General features: G+C 41.8%; 1 protein-coding gene across 1 annotated transcript; it reads right to left on the reverse strand.

Annotated features, from left to right (window-relative positions):
• Nucleotides 1-761: 761 nt before the first annotated feature.
• On the reverse strand, nt 762-17,844 carry ndufa11 (NADH:ubiquinone oxidoreductase subunit A11). Its single transcript, XM_080212574.1, has 4 exons — nt 17,705-17,844; nt 12,749-12,841; nt 6,638-6,760; nt 762-942 (listed from the first exon to the last, which is right to left on the reverse strand). Exons 1-4 carry the CDS (start codon nt 17,781-17,783, stop codon nt 830-832), a joined length of 408 nt encoding a protein of 135 aa, XP_080068700.1. The 5' UTR covers nt 17,784-17,844; the 3' UTR covers nt 762-829.
• Nucleotides 17,845-19,368: the final 1,524 nt, after the last annotated feature.

Genomic DNA, 19,368 nt, shown 5'->3' on the forward strand with positions numbered 1-19,368 from the left:
ATAGCAATATAATTGACTGATGATAAACTATATCAGAAACAAGCATTTTGTAACTGCAAGTATTACAGCAGAAAGTATACTTCCAAAAGAGAAAACAATTAATTTCTAAACTGCAATAATAAAAAAGGTTCCAGTCTCTTCAACCAATATTTAATGATCACTATCCTGTTTGTTCACTGAAGTTCCTACAACTTTCAATTATATATCACTTTAAACATGTCACAATCCAAGTGACTGCCCAGCTCTGCCACTGCCAAGAGGGGGTTTAGTCAATAATGCTAAAGCAGCAGCAATAGATTCTACCACTGAGTCATCACACTAATATTTAATGCAATATACAATGAAACATGGACCATGAAAAACCACACCGCAATACAAACATGCAGGATTCTCTCTTCCCACATTACCATCTCAGGTGGATAACTCTAATTGGCCTCACAGGCTCTGGACAAATAAGGAAGGGGAAATTTGCACATAGGCTTCAGCTAGATAAGTCCAGCTGTAAATAAGCTTCATTTTAATGTTAACGTTCAAATAGGAAAAAAGGGCAACTTGAATGAAATACTGAGGAATTGGAAAAACGTTCCATCGACAGGCCTACGTTTTGAGGAGCAGAGAGAATACACAATGAGCACACATTCCTAAAGATGCCCTGGGACAAAAAAATGAAAGGGACTGAAAACTGAAATATTAGAGTTACTTTCACTCATTTGGCAACCCAACATATACGCACTCGGCTAACTTTTGAAGTGACACTGAAGCAGAATTATATTTGTTTTATTAGACAGAATACACTATATTACAATAGTCTGCGCTGCTTGAGCTGTTTTCAAAGTTTGGGAGGTCCTGATATGCGCCAACCTTCCATCTTGCCCATCTTCATGAGAGCAGCAACTACACCAAAACCAAGGCAGGCGGAGGTACCAGTCATGTAGCTGTGAGCTGCGGAAAGAGATAAGGTATGTATTAAAATTATCACAGTTCAGATGATTCATCAACCTGAAATACTTAACTCTCTACACTATTGCTGCCAAACCTGCTGAATTTCCAGCATTTTTCTGATTCTAAAATTGTACAGCCCTTTCCACTTCACTGAAGCAAATAATACACCATTGCTAGAGAACATGAAATATTCAGCACCGAATCGGGACAGATCACCACACATTGAAAAAAACATGAACTGGACACACAATAAGAGCTACATGTGTGAAACCTCGTAGTTTTTCTATCACAAATTCTCAAGAGCTGTTTCTATGAGAAACCATTATAATGAAACATAGTGGAAACGTTTCAAAAGCACGCTGGGACATAGAAACTAGCATGCAGAGTTTCAAACGTTACTTGTTAAATCACAAATCATGGGAAATGCTATTCTAGTGAGAACATTGCCATGTTTGGATCTTAAAGTGTTCATAAAACCATCCATCTGGTGCTATCTAGTGGACAACATTAGGAACAGCAGTTCTCACAACAACCAGTCAACTGCTGAGCCATTAATCACAGGGCCCTTCAATTGTAAGCCCTCCAGTTGAACGAGAGATCTGGCTCAAATCCAACTGGGTAAAAGAGGGTGAGATAAATTGTTAATTCAGATATTCCATATTTATTCCACTTTTTTAATAAACCAGAGGATTATCACAATTGAAAATCTCCCGCTTCCACATTCCCATCACTTTAGGGAAACTCTGGAATACACATTTGTTACAAGTGCCACCACTCTTCACAATTATCGCTAGAATGTTTACTATAATGCTGCCTACTGTAAATAATAGTTCAAAAACCTCAGGATAGGCAGCAAAGTTAAAAGGATACAATTCAAGGCCAGTATCCATCCTCTATGGCCCAGATCAGGTGTAAGTGATCAGGGCAGCCAAGGCTTCACCTGATGCTTTTTTTTAAGTCATCACGGCCTTTTGGCTAAAGCATAGTTTGAGCCCAGAAGTCGGTGCGACGCCTCAGCCTTTCAGCTTGGATCTTGCTTGATCAAGTCCAAGATGGGATGTACATCCTTATTTTGTTCGCTTGGATCTGGTTTGTCCCTCATGTGGGGACTCTGATTGAACTTCATTGGCTTTTTGATTAGGAATAAAGTACCAAAAGGCACAAAAAAATTGTCAATCCAGTAATTCAGCTAATACCCTATCCAGAATCAGTGAGTCTGACCACCAAAATTGAGCAGGGGAGCCACAATTCAAACAGAACTCAGTGATCAAATTGACTTCATACCAGAAATCACTTAATACTCTCAAGTAATATTGTTTAATTCTAAATTATATTTATGACATGAAGATGCCAGCATTGGACTGGGGCGGGCACAGGAAGAAGTCTCAAAACACCAGATTGAAGTCCAACAGGTTTATTTGGTATCACGAGCTTTTGGAACGTTCTCCGCTCAACTGATGAAGGAGCAGCGCTCAAAGCTCAGATCCAAATAAACCTATTGGACTTTAACCTGGTGATTAAGTATTTGGACAAGGGAAATTTAAGTAAATCCACTATAAAGATTTACACACTTTGGCATATGCACATTTAAGGATTAGTTCAATTCAAATGGAAAAACCTTTGCCAATACTGAAGAGGCAGAATAGGTTTGTTTTGAATTTCAAAGTTCTCACTGCAGATCATCGCTTCATTGGTTGAAATTTCAGAACTTTTTTTAATGCAACATTACAATACTGAAAAGATGTAGAAAAACATAAAAGATCGGAGTTGGAAAGTGGTCTGAAAGCTAACCCATTGTTATTAAAAGTTCACTGAGGGACGTGTAGGGGATAGATAAGGTACAAAGATAAAAACATGGCTAAAGACCTTGCACTGAAGACAATGCCATAATCCAAGTATCACACAATAGATACAAGTCTAGAATGTGCTTTGGGTAACATTAATGAATGAATATCAATGAATAGAGCTGGAGGACCTGAATGCTTGGGAACATGGAGGGGCAATGACTGACATTCAACAGTTCATTGAGACCTGTGGACTGACACTAGAAATTATAGGTGTATCAGCTGAACATGTGGCGTGAAAACTGTTGGAAAGCAATAAATGTGACGTACAAGGACAGTGCACTTAGTCACTATTAGAAATTCCCAACATGGTTCAATAAATGAATGAAACAGGACGCAAATTAATACTGAATTCTTTAAAGTGATCAGAATGGTGAATGAAGTAATTCAGTCAATATAATAACCTCATAATAGCCTATGATTAAGCACTAGACAACTAATAAATAAGACGACTTCATTGGGATTTTAGGACAGTTGCAACATTGGACAATAAGCAACTAACTGATTGAAACTATGTAAGCAGAGGATGGTTGCTAATGGGAGTGATGGGGACTCCATTGGGACCAGCGGTTATCAATTTCACTGCCTATCAACTAGGATATAGATAAAAATCAGTAGCTTGTTATTCTGTACAATCAGTGGGGTAGTGCTGGTTGCTGCTCTAGCACCACTTCTTCTGACCCCCAACTCCCCCTTCTCAACAGCCCTGAATCTCTCCACCTCCTCCCCAACAGTCCTGATTCCCTGCCCCCAAACGGCCCCCACTCGCCCCCTCCCCCGCCCCCAAACGGCCCCCACTTGCCCCCTCCCCCCTCAAACAGCCCCCACTTGCTCCCTCCCCCCCAGTGAACAAGGTGCCAAAGAGATATGTTTTTGACATTTCGCATTGCATACAGGTTGATGCACCTGCTTAGTTACTATGCATTATCATTTTTCCCTGACGCCCAGCTCTCAGTCTCAAAGCAGCAGGTTTACAGCTTATAAAACTGCTAAAAATCCCCTGGCCTACTCAATGCTCATTGCCAACCAGAAGGGAGAAAGGCCTCAGCCAGAATTGCCAACAGCTGCCCAAAGGACACGAGAACAATTTCTAAAATCTCCAAGTTCAAGCAAATGCCATTAGTTCAGCTGATGAACTATGACAATTTTCAGGTCATGAAATGTTAATGATAAAAACACTAAAGACATGGATGACTGAGTCTTGTAGACAAAGAGCCCACAGATGATAATTGTGAAGATATATGACAGGTTGATAAATGCATTGTAGCAATGTGCATTTATAGCTGAGCAAGAAACGTCAATCTACAAACTAAAGGACAAAACTATGAAACAAAAACCCAATGCTGATGAGGCGTTTGAAGTACCAGCAAGGACCAAATGCAAAGTAATAAATGTGCTGGCTGCTATCTCTTTACTTGAAATAATGATGTAAGTACCTTACTGATCCATTACGAGACCTAGATCCATGAAGATATTTCTGATATTGTTGAAAAGGTATGCCAAATAGCAATCTTTCCTGGCTAAGGTGCTCTTTCGGCCTCCTTCTGCAGGGAATTGTCTAGGAGGGCTAACTTTTCTTGGATAATTGTGCAGTGCTCTAACAGTCCAGACCCTGCCCCCACCAATGCCAGTTGCACTCACCATCTCTCTAAATTCCCCCTCCCTCCAGCCACCACCCCCTCCTCCCCTCCCCGTTTTCCCTTCCTACTCTCTTTTCTATCCTCCTAGCCCACCTCCCCTCCCCCGCCAATTTATGTCCCCTCCACCCCATACCTCATCCACTTGCTGCAGAAATTTACCTTCCCCTTGGCCTGTTATTTTCAATTGAACCTTTAAACTTACTGCTTTGCAGTCACTAGTGCCATTAAAGTGGGGTTGAATCCTCCTGTGCTTTACTGCTCAAGTCTCACCTAGCCTGAGACCAGAAGGTCAGGCATGACAGGTGCTTTAGAATTGAAGCATAGGCAAGTTGACATGGTAATCCATTGCGGATTGCTACTCCGAAGAAGTTACAGCCCAACAAATAACGATTTATACAGAACCTCAATTTTTTTTCAATAATTTACCCATTGCTGAGATTAAGATGACTGACCTGTAGTTACTTGGCCTATCCATTTTAAATAATGGTACAACATTGGTAGTCCTCAGGCACCATGTTTGCAGCCAGAGAAAATTGGAACCGAGTCCAAGTTCTGGACTGAGAGGGAGGATCTGAAGGCATCAGAGAGAGTTTGGAGGGAGTACAGAAGAGTTCACAAGAATGATTCCACGGATAAAAAACTGCAGCTGAGAGGTTAGACTGGAGATGTTAGTAATGTTTTCTTTGGAGAAAAGGCAGCTGAGGGGAGTATCAATAGGGATATTCAAAATCCTGAGGGTATGAACAAGGTAAATAGTGAGAAACTGTTCCCATTCAAGAAAGCACAGATTCAGAATAATTGGCAAATGAATAAAAGTGACAAGGAAAACTTTTCTCATCCAAATGGTGACTGGAGTCTGGAACAAACTTCCAGCGAGAGTAGGGGAGGCAGGTTTAATTGAGGTATTCAAAAGGAAACTGGATTGCTATCTGATAAGAAATAATGTGCAAGGTTACAAGGGAGTGGGACTAGGTAGAATATTTTTTCAAAGTCAGTCCAAACTCAATGGGCCAAATAACCCAAGGTGGCACAGTGGTTAGCACTGCTGCCTCACAGCAGCAAGGACCTGAGTTCGATTCCCAGCTTGGGTCACTGTCTGTATGGAGTCAACATGTTCTCCTCATGCCAGCATGGTTCTCCTCTGGGTGTTCCAGTTTCCTCCCACAATCCAAAAGATGTGCTGGTTAGGTGCGTTGGCCATGCTAAATTTTCCCTCAGTGTACCCAAACAGATGCCGGAGTGTGGTGACTGGGGGATTTTCATAGTAACTTCATTGCAGTGCTAACGTAAGCCAGCTTGTGACACATAAATAAACTTTACTTTTTAGTTTTAGGCCCAGATTTCTTACCCTGTGAAAGTCGTCACGTTATGATCATTCTGAGATCTAGAGGATCTTTTGCTATGAGGTTATTAGTTAATTCTGTCCTGTCTCATTCCACATCAGGTCTAAAATTGCCAGTGTCATGGTTTGCTTCAGAATCTATTACTCTAAGGAAGTGTCCCAGGTACATTTTATGAATTCATCCACCAGGCTACCTTTGCCAATTTGATTCATCCACTCTAAGATTATTAAAATCTCCCTCAATATTGCTTTCTTATAAACCCTCATTATTTCTTGATTTATATTCTGTTCAACAGCATAGCGATTGGTCAATAGGGCTGTGAACTTTATGGCTTCTTTCCTTTGCTACCAATTTCCACTCAAGTCGATTCTACATTTTGATCCTCCAAATGAAGATCAATTCTCACGACTGTACTGATCTCATTAACAGAGGAACCCAATTCCTTATCCTTTCTTCCTGTCCTTCTGAAATGATAAATGCCTTTGAATATTCAGGTCCCAGCTGTGACCACTTTGCAACCATGCCTCTATGATGGCTATCATAACATATCATAACACATTTCTATTTATGCTACCATCTTGCTATCCAAATGTATACAGCTTTCTTAAAGGAATGTTTCATTCATCATTTTTTCTAACTCTGACCTTACTGGTGTACTCTTAATTGTATGCTCTTTTGCTTTCACTGCCTTCAGCCCACAAATAAATACACCCAAAGGAAAAGACGTGAATAGACAACGTGAATGAGTACTCTGCAATAAAATTTTTTTATAACAGAAATATTACTTTTTTGACAGAATCACTTTCCAAAACCTTATCAGAAATTTTTAGAATTCAAGCACCATCAGACAGCTGTAACAAGCACTCACCTTTCACTCCGAGGAGGGCACCTGAAGCACAACCTCCAATGAAATAATTCAATGGATCATCTTCTGTTCCTCGGACATGTGCAGTTAGGCAAGTGGTCACTCCAAAAATTGCGCCAAGTGCGGCTAAAAGGCAAGCAAACGGGCATGAGCTTATTATATTCCTCGATATACAGCCCCCAAAATAAGACAAGAAAAAGAGCTAACTGCTAATTACCCAAGGCTTTACCAGCAAAAAAAAACAGCCAGATTAACCATCTATTGAGAAAAAAGATAGAGTCATAGAGGTTAATACTAGCTTAATGGTAAAACTGAGCAGCATGGAAACAAGCCCTGCAGTTCAACTTGTCCATGCTGCTCAGTTTTACCATTAAGCTAGTCCAAATTCCTGCATTTGGCCCATATCCCTCCATATCTATCTTACTCGTGTAACTGTTTAAATGCTTTTTAAAAGACAAAATTGTACCCACCTCTACTACTACCTCTGACAACTTGGTCCAGATACTCACCACTCTGAAAAACTGCCCTTTTGTATCTCTCCCCTCTCATCTAAAACCTATGCCCTCTAGTTTTAGACCTGCTACAGCTGGGAGAAGATGTTGACTATCTACCTTATCTATGCCCTTCTTTATTTTTGATGTCTACAAGATCATCCCCAAGTCTCCTACACTCCAGGGAAAAAAGTCTATCCAGCCTCTCCTCAAACGAAACCGGTGGCATTCTAGGAAATCTTTTCTGCACACTTTTTAAGTTAATAATATCCTTTCTATAATAGGATGACCAGAACTGTACAAAGTATTCCTTGTGTGGCCTCACCAATGTCTTGTACAACTTCGATAAAACATCCCTTTTCTTGTATTCAGTGTTCTGAACACTAAAACCAAGCATAGCTAATGCCTTCTTCACCATTCTGTCCAGCCGTGGTTCCACTTTCAAGGATCTATCAATCCGTACCCTTCGATCTCTCTGTTCTATAAACCCCCCGAACGCCCCACCATTAACTGAGTAGGTCCTGCCCTGGCTCGCTACCAAAATGTATCACCTCGCATTTATCTAAATTAAACTCCATCTGCCATTCATCAGCCAACTGGCCCAATTGATCAAGATCCCATTGCAATCCTAGATAACCTTCTTCACTGTCCATTATGCCACAAATCTTGGTGTTATCTGCAAACATAGTAACCATGCCTAAATTTTCATCCAAATCATTTATATAAATAACAAATAACAGTGGAACCAGCACTGATCCCTGAGGCACACCACTGGTCACAGGTCTCCAGTTTGAAAAACACCCTTTACAACCATCCTCTGACTTCTGTCATCAAGCCAATTTTGTATCCAATTGGCTACCTCACCCTGGATCTGGTGAGATTCAACCTTATGCAACAACCTACCATGCGGTACCTTGTCAAAGGCCTTGCTAAAGCCCACGTAGACAATGGCAACTGCACTGCCCTCATCTCTCATCAAAACACTCGAATTCATGAAACATGATATTCCACTCATAAAGCCATGCTGACTGTCCCTAATCAGTCCTTGCCCTTCTCAGTTCTGTAGATCGTATCTCTCAGAATATCTTCTCAATTTACCGACTACAGATGTCAGACTCACCGGCCTATAGTTCCCAGGCTTTTCCCTGCAGCCCTTTTTAAACAGAGGCACAACATTTGCTACCTTCCAATCTTAAGGCACCTCACCCGTGGCTGTTGATGCTTCAAATATCTCTGCTAGGGGATGTGCGATTTCCTCCCACTTTCCAGATGTCCCTTTGCCTGCTAACAGACCCCCTCAATCAACTTCTGAAACTTCCTGTCTGAATCAAAATTAGTCTTGTCCCAGCGTAGAATTTTAACTTTTGGGCCAGACTATCATTTTCTATTGTTATTTTAAAACTAATGGACTCATGGTCACTGGTACCAAAGTTTCCTCACTAACACTTCTATCAAGGTTGCGAATATATTCAACACAACTGAATTTGGGAAGTCAAAGGAAATTAGCACCTTTAAAGTAATAGATGCACCGGCAGTGTAAGACAGTACTCCATGATAATCATACTCTGGAGAAAGTAGACCTGATTATATGAAATATCTTTTCTCTGAGGATTTTAACATTCAGTTGCAGGATTTGACTGCAGGACTTCCTCAGGATAATGTAGGAATCACCTTCAGCTGCTTCATCTATTATCTTCCCTCCACTATAAGGTCAGAGGTGGAGATGCTTGCTGATGATAGTGCTTTATTCAGCACCATTCACTACTTCACATACAAAAGGGCATACAATGCCCTTACGCATCAAGACTTGGACAACATTCAGGCTTGGGCTGATAAATGGCAAATTACATATGCATCATGCAATGACTACTTCCAATAAGAGAGATTCCAACCATCTCCACCTGACATTCAATGGCATTACCATTACTGCATTCCTCATTATCAAATCCTAAAGGGTACCACGGACCAAAAACTCAGCAGGAAATGCCTTATGATTACAGTGACTACAAGAACAGGGCAGAAACTGGGAATTCTGCAGCAAATGACTTAAATCCTCACTCCCCAAAGCCTGACCGCCATCTAAATGGCATTAGTTGGGAATATTTTGGAATAGTCTCCACTTGCCTGGGTGAGTGCAGCTCCAACAACACTCAAGAAGTTTGACACCATCAAGGACAACATAGTCCACTTGATTGGCACCTCATCCATCATCTTAAACACTCATTCCTTCGACCACCAACACACAAGCGTCAGCAATGTATACCATCTACAAGATGCACACCATCTACAAGATGCACTGCAACAATTTACCAAGGCTCCTTCGATAGCACCTTCCAAACTTGCAACCTTTATCACCAAGGACAAGGCAGCAGATACATGGAACACCACCTGCAACACACCATTCTTCCTTCACTGTTGCCAGGTCAAAATTCTGAAAGTCCTTCCCTAACAGCACTGAGTGCATTTACACCACAGGGATTGCAGTGGTTTAAGGTGGTGGTTCTCCACCACCTTCAAGGATAAATAGGGATGGGCAACAAATGCTGGCTTTGCCAGCAACACTCACATACTGTGAAAGAGTTTTTTTAAATTTCCAACAATGTTTTTTAATAATTGACATTCTTAATGAAGTCCACCTTTGACATGAATCATGCTTTTCCATTTCCTCGTAGGACCTCAGCACAAATCTCCTCTGTTAAACTAGCTTCTGTTCCATTTCCTTCTGTTACCACACCGAATTGTACTACTTTATCTCTTCGGTCCCAAATAACATCAACCACTGGTCCCTTTGCCGCGGAACTGCTTCAATGCCATTCCCTTCACCTAAAATCAAAAGTGGAGATGTTCGCTGATCATTGCCATGTCAGTACCTCAACTCCTTAGATACTGAAGCAGTCCATGCCTACAAACAACAAAGCCTCAACATCAAGGCTTAGGCTGTTAAGTGACAAGTTCCTTCATCGTTGCTGGGTCAAAATCCTGGAACCCTGTCTGATCAGGAGCATCCCTGCAGCAGCATCGACACCGCTTCAACACAGCAGCTCATCATCTTCTCAAAGGCAATTAGGGATGATCAATAAATAATGGCCCAGCCAGTGATACTCATATCTCATGAGCAAATGAATAAATTCATACCACAAATGCCAGGCAATGACTATCTACAATCATTGCTTGCCACTCGTCACTGTGAACATGTTGGAGAAGCCACATAAGTTCACTGGCAACAAGAGCAAGGTCCCACCCACACATACCCACCCATCCACAGTGGCAGCAGTGTATACCATCTACAAGTCACACTGTGGCAACTCATCAAGCCTCTTTCAACAGCATCTTCCAAATGCATGACTACTGCCACACAGACAGGCCATGGAGACAAATGCACAAAAACGCCACCATCTGAAAGTTTCATTTCATGTCACCCATTATCCTGACTTGGAAGTTTATCATTCTTTCACTGTCACTAGGTTAAAATCCTGGAACTGTCTCCCTGTATTGACACCACACGGACCACAGTGGATCAAGGTGGCTCACCACCACTTTCTCAGGGACAACTGGAGATGAGAAATAAATATTGAGTTTGTCAGTGATCTGCCCATCCACATTCCAAGAGCCAATAAAAATACTTTCCTCACTTTTTTGAAGTCTGCTGCCACCATCTACTTTACTCCCATAACAGCATTGATGATGTAAATCTCCTGATGCCTATTTTACCATTCAGCAGCAGTTCTCTTGCTGCGTAAAGCTGCACTTATGTTAATTATGTCAGCATCACCATGTAGTATGTGGGAGCAAAACTACTGAAGCGATCAGAACTCCTGATTTAGACTCAGGAGTTTTTTTAGGAAAAGGCCTAGGAACTACAGGCCAGTGAGCTTCACAAGTGTGGTGGGTAAATTGTTGGAAGGTATTTTGAGAGACAGGCTCTACAGGCATTTAGAGATGCAAGGACGATTAGGGACAATCAGCATGGCTTTGTGAATGGAAAATCATGTCTCACAAATTTGATGATTGAATTTTTTGAAGGGGTAACCAAGAAGGTAGCTGAGGGCAGTGCAGTTGATGTTGACTACATGGACTTTGACAAGGCACCGTATGGTAGGTTGTTGCTTAAGGTTAAATCTCACGGGATCCAGGGCGAGGTATCTAAATGAATGCAAAATTCTCTTCTTGAAAAAACCCAGATGGTGGTTGTAGAGAGATGTTTTTCAAACTGGAGGCCTGTAACCAGCAATGTGCCTCAGGGATCAGCGCTGGGTCCACTGTTATTTGTCATTTATAACAATGACTTGGATGAGAATGTAGGAGACATGGTTAGTAAGTTTGCAGATGACACTAAGGTTGGTGGCATAGTGGACAATGAAGAAAGTTATCTCCAACTGCAATGGGATCTTGATCAATTGAGCCAGTGGGCTGACGAATGGCAGATAGAGTTCAACTTAGACAAATACGAGGTGATGCATTTTGGTAGATTGAACTAGGGCAGGACTTACTCGATTAATGGTAGGATGTTGGGGAAAGTTACAGAACAAAGAGATCTAGGGGTACATGTTCATAGCTCCTTGAAAGTGGAGTCACAGGTGGACAAAGTGGTGAAGAAGGCCTTCGGTATGCTTGGTTTCATTGGTCAGAACACTGAGCGGAGGAGTTGAAATGTCTTGTTGAAGTTGTACAAGACATTGGTAAGGCCACATTCGGAATACCTTGTGTGCAATTCTGGTCACCCCATTATAGAAAGGATATTATTAAACTAGAAAGCATGCAGAAAAGATTTACTAGGATGCTACCAGGACTTGATGAATTGCGTTATAAAGAGAGGCTGAATAAACTGGGACTTTTTTCTCTGAAGTGTAGGAGGCTGAGGCGTGATCTTATATACGTCTATAAAATAATGAGGGGCACAGATCAACCAGATAGTCAATATCTTTTCCCAAAGGTAGGGGAGCCTAAAACTAGAGGGCATTGGTTTAACGCGTGAAGGAATAGATATAAAAATGTCCAGAGGGGCAACTTGTTCACACAGAGGGTAGTGAGTATCTGGAACAAGGTGCCAGAGGTAGTAGTAGAGGCGGGTACAATTTTGTCTTTTAAAAAGCATTTAGATAGTTACACGGATACGATGGGTATAGAGGGATATGGGCTAAATGCAGGCAATTGAGATTAGCTTAGGGGTTTTAAAAAAAAAAGGGCAGCATGGACAAGTAGGACCTGTTTCCATGCTGTAAATCTCTGACTCTATGCTTGATATCCAAATCTTCAGAAACCGCAATCAATATAACATTCCCATTTCCCTTCCTTAATATTTTAACTATTTATCTTTAACTTCACTGCTACTTTCGTACTCACCTGTGTTCAACCTCTCTTTTGCTGTGATATCATGGTGCCCCACTGCAGACCACAATGATCTCAGCATTCAAGCACTCCAGAGTCACTGCCTCCGAAGGGTTCATGTAGTCCAATGGAGCTACATTTCCAAAGACCACATGTGCCCACAGTAAACAGTACACAAATAAAATAATGGAAGTTCTTGGTGAAAATTAATTCTCCTGGGAATCATACCAAGTGAAGCAGACTTCTTCACAAACAATCTTGGACTGGACTGCATTATAAACAAAGATATCCTTACCCATAGTTAATGTGCCATTGGTTGCTCTCTGCACAGCTTCAATAACATTTGTAGGTGGCAATGCAACAATATGATAGGCTGAGCCAACGAGGCCTATAAAGAGAAGTTACAAGAATAAGACAATTAAAGGAAGACCTGACATTCTGTAGAGAATTACTTTATTACGGCACAAAAGTTACACCACCACAAGAGTCTAGTTACTGTACCCCTTTGAACCGCTCTCAAATAGAAACAGATTGAAGTGGCACCTCGGACAAAATGGATCACAAACAACTTCCAAATGTCACCAACAAGCCTGTAACTGATAATATCCAAAATGTAACTATTTACGTTTTACCTTCAGATGCAAATAATCATATTGCTAAATGGTCAATTTAACTAAAAAACTATCAACACACATCCGTGGTCAAGAACTCACTATGTAAGATTAGTCTTAAACATAAATAAAGGCAACTAAAAGGGTAAGACAACAGAAATGGCCAGTAGGATTAAAAATAAAGTTAAAAAGTAAAATGGTAGGGATTCAATGCCAGATATATATCCAGGGTCCAGAGATGGGGATGCACCCAATACAAAACTTTGGGGCCTGGGAGGGCTGCAGAAGCCCAAGCTTGATGTCCTAAAGGACACCAAGGTCTAAAAATTAGCTTTGAAAAACAGAGGGCAGTGACAATGATCAATAGCAGTTGTCATGGTTACTAGAATTGGCTTAATTCCAGATTTATTAATTGAATTAAAAATAAAATCAGAACCATCAACCTCACTTTTTTTTTAAGTTTTGGTCTCCTTATTTGAGGAAGGATGTGGTGACGTTGGAGGCAGTTCAGAGGAGGTTCACCAGATTGATTCCGGGAATGAAAGGGGAAATATTAAACAGTTTGGGCTTATATTTGCTGGAGTTTAAAAGAATAAGAGGGGATCTGATTGAAGCATGTGAAATGTTAAAAGGAATTGATAAAGTAAACGTATACCAAATTTTTCCTCTTATGGGGCAATCTAGAACAAGAGGTCACAGGTATGGGTTGAGAGGCAGTAGATTTAAAACTGAGATGAGGATGAATAACTTCACTGAGGGGGGTGAATTTACAGAACTTGCTGCCCAATACTGCACTGGAGTCTGAATCGTTGAATGGTTTGAAGGATGAGAGATAGTTATATTTCTAATTTAAAAAAGGTACAAAGGAATACGGGAAATAGGTGAGAAGGTAGATTTGAGACCAGGGAGAGCTCAGCCATGATCTGACTGAATGGCAGAGCAGGATCAAAGAGCTGAATTTGCTTATTTCTGCTCTTAATTCCTACGTTCCTATGTTTCACAGGGTTGCTGCGCTGCTATTTTCAACCTTTGGGCAATTCCATGGATCAGAATTTTTTAAAGCCAGACAACCCTGAAGCCATCTGAAGGTCAAACTAACAGTCAAGCAGTGACTGGAAGAGCATCTGGCATAGGAAAGATAGACTCCTGATAGATAGTGCCTCCAACAGGTCTTGCTTCTCCACTTGTGCACTGGCCTGCAAAACTCTTCTGGTAACCTTTAGTGAATACAGATTTTTTTTAAGAGTTTGTGACATTTATGCTTTGAACTCATGGGAATAAAAATGGAAGTCAATCTGATCAAAATACAAAAGTTACTGCTGGAGATGGTTGGGACAAAAGCCATAGGGCGGAGAAAGAGTGCGCGCACGCCCAGGACTACATGCTGAATGACTCTCGATGCATACAGTGAACATTGCCTACATCTTAGTTATACTGAAGACCTGAGTGCAACTTGTTCTTTGAAGACAACCTTTAAAACAACTTGGCAATCTTTGTAAGGACCATTGTAAAATGTCTGAAACATTTCCTTTACTGTACTGAAGCATCTCAATGTTACTTGATGAATGAAAAGATCATGAATATTACTGCTTTTTGTATGATGGCTATTTTGGAATATTTGTAACATTCTTTCAGATTTCTTGTGAATAAAGTATATTTTGGGGGGAAAAGCCTCCATTGTCCATGGCAAACTAGAGATGGATGAAGGTTCATATGGAAAATATGTGCAGTTACGGGGTAAAGCAGCAAAGATTTCTTGGGCTCTCATTTTTGCAGGTATTCTATGGGCGTGAGGGCTGGTGGCAAGTCAGAGGGTGGGGTGTGCTTTCAACAGCAGGAATCAAACCTTATCTGTTTAAGGTTTCAATGGAAACCTGCTTATTGTCTCAACGGAATGAAATAAATATTTGTGCTTTTCAATATTTTGCAGGGACCAGCACCAGGGATATCCGTCGAGCGGTGCTGCTGCTGTTGGCACAAATAATCGTTTGTCTATCCATTAAAAATCATCAGGGCTTTCAACAGCATCAAATTCACAGAATTAAGAAGATTAAGGCCATCGGGCAGAAGTCTTTCAGCTGTAATGAACAATTAATAACATATTCTGGGAGGTCAAGGAAAATCAGAAAATTAAAGAAAAGTAGGGAGTCCCAGTGGTAACAAGCCCAGTGCAGACCCGGGAAGCTGTCAATCATCCCTGTGCCAAGATGAACCCAGTTGTCATCCACACCTGCTCCCAGGGAATTGGAAAGTCACTTCCAGTGATATCAAGATATCTTGAGTGAGGTGAGTGCTATCAATATTTCCAGGGAAGGAGAAAGGAGTTCAGGCAGCACCAAGTGGATAGGACCATCTCTTCTCCGCCATCCTTTTCCTTTCTACAACTATCCAACAATGAAACAATGCAAGCTGCAGCACTCGGACAGACTCTCTTTTTTCTGTAGAGCAAGTAGCTGAAATATATAAAACAGAACCAGAAAGCTTTCCTTGCACTCTGGTTTACAAGAATTGAATCTTTCCCCCAAATTTGTCATTTATATTAATGACTTGGATGAGAATATAGGAGGCATAATTAGTAAGTTTGTAGATGACACTAAGATTGGTGGCATAGTGGACAGTGAAGAAAGTTATCTCCAATTGCAACGGGATCTTGATCAATTGGGCCGGTAGGCTGACAAATGGCAGATGGAGTTTAATTTAGACAAAGACGAGGTGATGCATTTTGGTAGATTGAACCAGGACAGGACTTACTCAGTTAATGGTTGGGGAGAGTTACAGAACAAAGATCTAGGGGTGCACGTTCACTGCTCCTTGAAAATGGAGTCACAGGTGGACAGAGTGGTGAAGAAGGCATGGTTGATTTCATCAGTCAGAACATTGAATACAGGAATTGGAATGTCTTGAAGTTGTACAAGACATTGGTATGGCCACAGTTGGAATACTGTGTGCAATTCTGGTCACTCCATTGTAGAAAGGATGTTATTAAACTAGAAAGAGTGCAGAAAAGATTTACTAGGATGCTACCAGGACTTGATGGATTGAGTTATAAGGAGAGGCTGGACAGACTGGGACTTTTTTCTCTGGAGTGTAGGAGGCTGAGGGGTGACCTTATAGAGGTCTATAAAATAAGAACATAAGAACATAAGAAATAGGAGCAGGAGTAGGCCATCTAGCCCTTCGAGCCTGCCCTGCCATTCAATAAGATCATGGCTGATCTGTTGTGGCTCAGTTCCACATTCCCGCCCTCTCCCCATAACCCTTAATCCCCTCGCTTATCAAAAACCCATCAACCCGCATCTTAAAAATAATGAGGGGCACAGATCAGCTAGGTAGTCAATATCTTTTCCCAAAGATAGGGGAGTCGAAAACTCAAGGGCATAGGTTTAAGGTGAGAGGGGAGAAATACAAAAGTGTTCAAAGAAGCATTTTTTTTCACAAGAGGGGGGTGAGTGTCTGGAACAAACTGCCAAAGGTAGTAGTAGAGGCAGGTACAATTTTGTCTTTTAAAAAGCATTTAGATAGTTACATGAGTACAGTGGGTATAGAGGGATATGGGCCAAATGTAGGCAATTGGGATTAGCTTAGGGGTAGTTAAAAAAAGGGCAGCATGGGCAAGTTAGGTCAAATGCCCTCTTTCCATGCTGTAAACCTCTGACTTTAATTTGAATTTACTGCCACCTTGTGCAGAATATTTTAGAGACAATCATCAAAATCAGTGTGATTCTTTGCAGTGTTATGAACAGAAATTAAAGTTGTACAATACTATTAAACTAAATTTTGTACTGAGGGTTTATTAATCATGTTTAATAGTCACAAGCTATCACTGCAGCTCTTAATACTAATGACCCATGTTGCACATATATTGGATGCAAAGTTATTTAGTTTATTCATTAGTGTCACAAGTAGGCTTGTATTAACACTGCAATGAAGTTACTGCAAAAATCCCCAATCCACAACACTCCAGCACCTGCTCAGGTACACTGAGGGAGAATTTAGCATAGCCAATGCACCCAACCATTGCCTGTTTCAGACTGCAAGAGCAAACTGGAGCACTTGGAGTAAACCCATCCAGATACAGAGAGAACATGCAGTCTCCACACAGACAGTGACATAAGCCAGCAATCAAACCCAACTTCCTGGTACTATGAAGCAGCAGTGCTAACCACTGTGCTATCATGAGACCCACCTCCTTAAGTGATGAGATACTGATAGCATCAAAGTCGTTTCATGGCTCAATTTCCATGGATCCTTAATTTAAAAATAATACCTTTAAAGTGTTGAATGCGCAGGCTCCTTTCTTCCCAGATTTGTTTTCATCTGAAACCTTCATTACACAACACAGACTTCGCTTAATCAGTCTAAACTGATTTACATCCCCTTACTATCCAGTACCCATGGCCCTTCCTTGTTTTTTGTTCAGACTGTTCCCCCTCCTTTTGGGGATCTGCCCCTTTTAATTTGTCCTTATGTTAATTTGAGTTAGTTTATTTGTTTGGTATTCAAAAGAGATATCCACGGCCCTCAGGTTGTGCAGTGCTAATGCAAGCCGACTTGTGACGCTGGCTCTGCGTTCATTAGAGGTTAGACTGCCACCCTTCGTCCTGCCGCTATCCTGAGCCCCGAGCCGTGCCCTTACTCACCGAGGCCGATCCCGGCCCGTGTGGTCTCCCAGGTTTTGCTGGGACATTCCTCACCATCCGCCGCCTCCCAGTAACCCATAGCCGCGCGCCTCAAGGACACGGTCACCGGGGGAACTGGCTCAAACACCGCGAGAACTCGGCACCTCTCACGTCACCGCATCTCGGCCGCCAGCCGGTGCGCAAGTGCAGTCAGGCCAGCTGGATATCGCAGCGCGCAGACGCAGTCGGTCTAGCTGGATGTCGCCGTGCGCACGCGCAGTCAGACCAGCCGTCTGTCGCAGCGCGCAGGCGCAGTCAGGCCAGTCTCAGCTAGAGCCACTTTGAGTCTACTTATTAGTGTCACAAGTAGGCTTACATTAACACTGCAATGAAGTTATTGTGATAGTCCCCTAGTCACCACATTCTTACAAGGATGTTGCCTGGATTGGGAGGCATGCCTTATGAAGATAGGTTGAGGGAGCTAGGTCTCTTCTCCCTGAAGAGAAGAAGGTTGCAAGGCGATCTGATAGAGGTTGATAAAATTTTGAGAAGAATAGGTAGGATGGATTCTCAGAGGCTATTTCCCAGGGCTGAAATGGTCACTACGCAAGGACACCAGTTTAAGGTGCTGGGAAGCAAGCACAGAGGAGATGTTAAGGGTAAGTTTTTCACTCAGAGGGTGGTGAGTGAGTGGAATCAGCTGCCGTCGGTGGTGGTAGAGCAAACTCAACTGGGGTCTTTTAAAAGACTTCTGGATGAGTACATGGGATTTAATGGGATTGGGAGTTACAGGTAGTTATATGGCTTGGTAGGTATGGATGTGATCAGCATAACTTGTGGACCGAAGAGCCAGTTTGTGCTGTAGTGGTCTATGTTCTGTGTTCAATTCCAGCACCTGTTTGAGTACACCGAGGGAGAATTTAGCATGGCCAATGCAACTAACCAGCACGTCTTTCGTACTGTGGAAGGAAACTGGAGCATCCAGGGGAAACCCACATGGACTAGGTGCTCTTGAGTTAAAATTGGGGTTAGCTGAGTTTTGGAATGAGTTCAAGTTTTAGTGTGAAAAGTGAGAGCCTGGCTCAAAGAGCATTGGAACACTCGGGTCTGGAGACAAACAAATATCAGGGTTTCAGCAGCAGATGGACTGAGGCAGGTGATATTAGAGGGGCGGATAGGATCAGAACTTTAGTCCAGAGTTAAATTGGATGGCAAGATAATTAACAATAGTTCAGCCTGGGACCGTGAGGAGGGGGAAAGGTGAAGCTGGTGTATTGCAGGCACAGTTTTTAATGCAATCCTCCTTCACAATTTTTAATGGGAGATGAAATTTCAGCTCATCTGCTACTGGATATCAGAAAAGCACAGTGACAAATCAAACATTTAAGCAGTTTGAGAATTGGTGATGAGGTGGAGTTGGATGTTATTAGCGTACACATGAAATGCATCATTGTATTTTGACCCCCACTTCCCCCCTCCCAAAGATATGCTGGGAAATTTGTCTTGGAAAATCCTACATAAGCGTTTACCCAGCAATTGTCCAAAAGAGCTAACTTCCCTTGCAATTTGAATCACTAACTTTGAATGATTCTCCTAGTTTTACACTCATTTTTACTCTAAGAGTAGGAAGAAAAAGAAGTGCTTATAACTTCAGTGTATCTGAAAGCTCCTACTCTGTTCAAGAG

The sequence above is a fragment of the Carcharhinus amblyrhynchos genome, chromosome 26 (assembly GCF_965287045.1).
Source record: "Carcharhinus amblyrhynchos chromosome 26, sCarAmb.v2.hapA, whole genome shotgun sequence".
Lineage (NCBI taxonomy): Eukaryota > Metazoa > Chordata > Chondrichthyes > Carcharhiniformes > Carcharhinidae > Carcharhinus > Carcharhinus amblyrhynchos.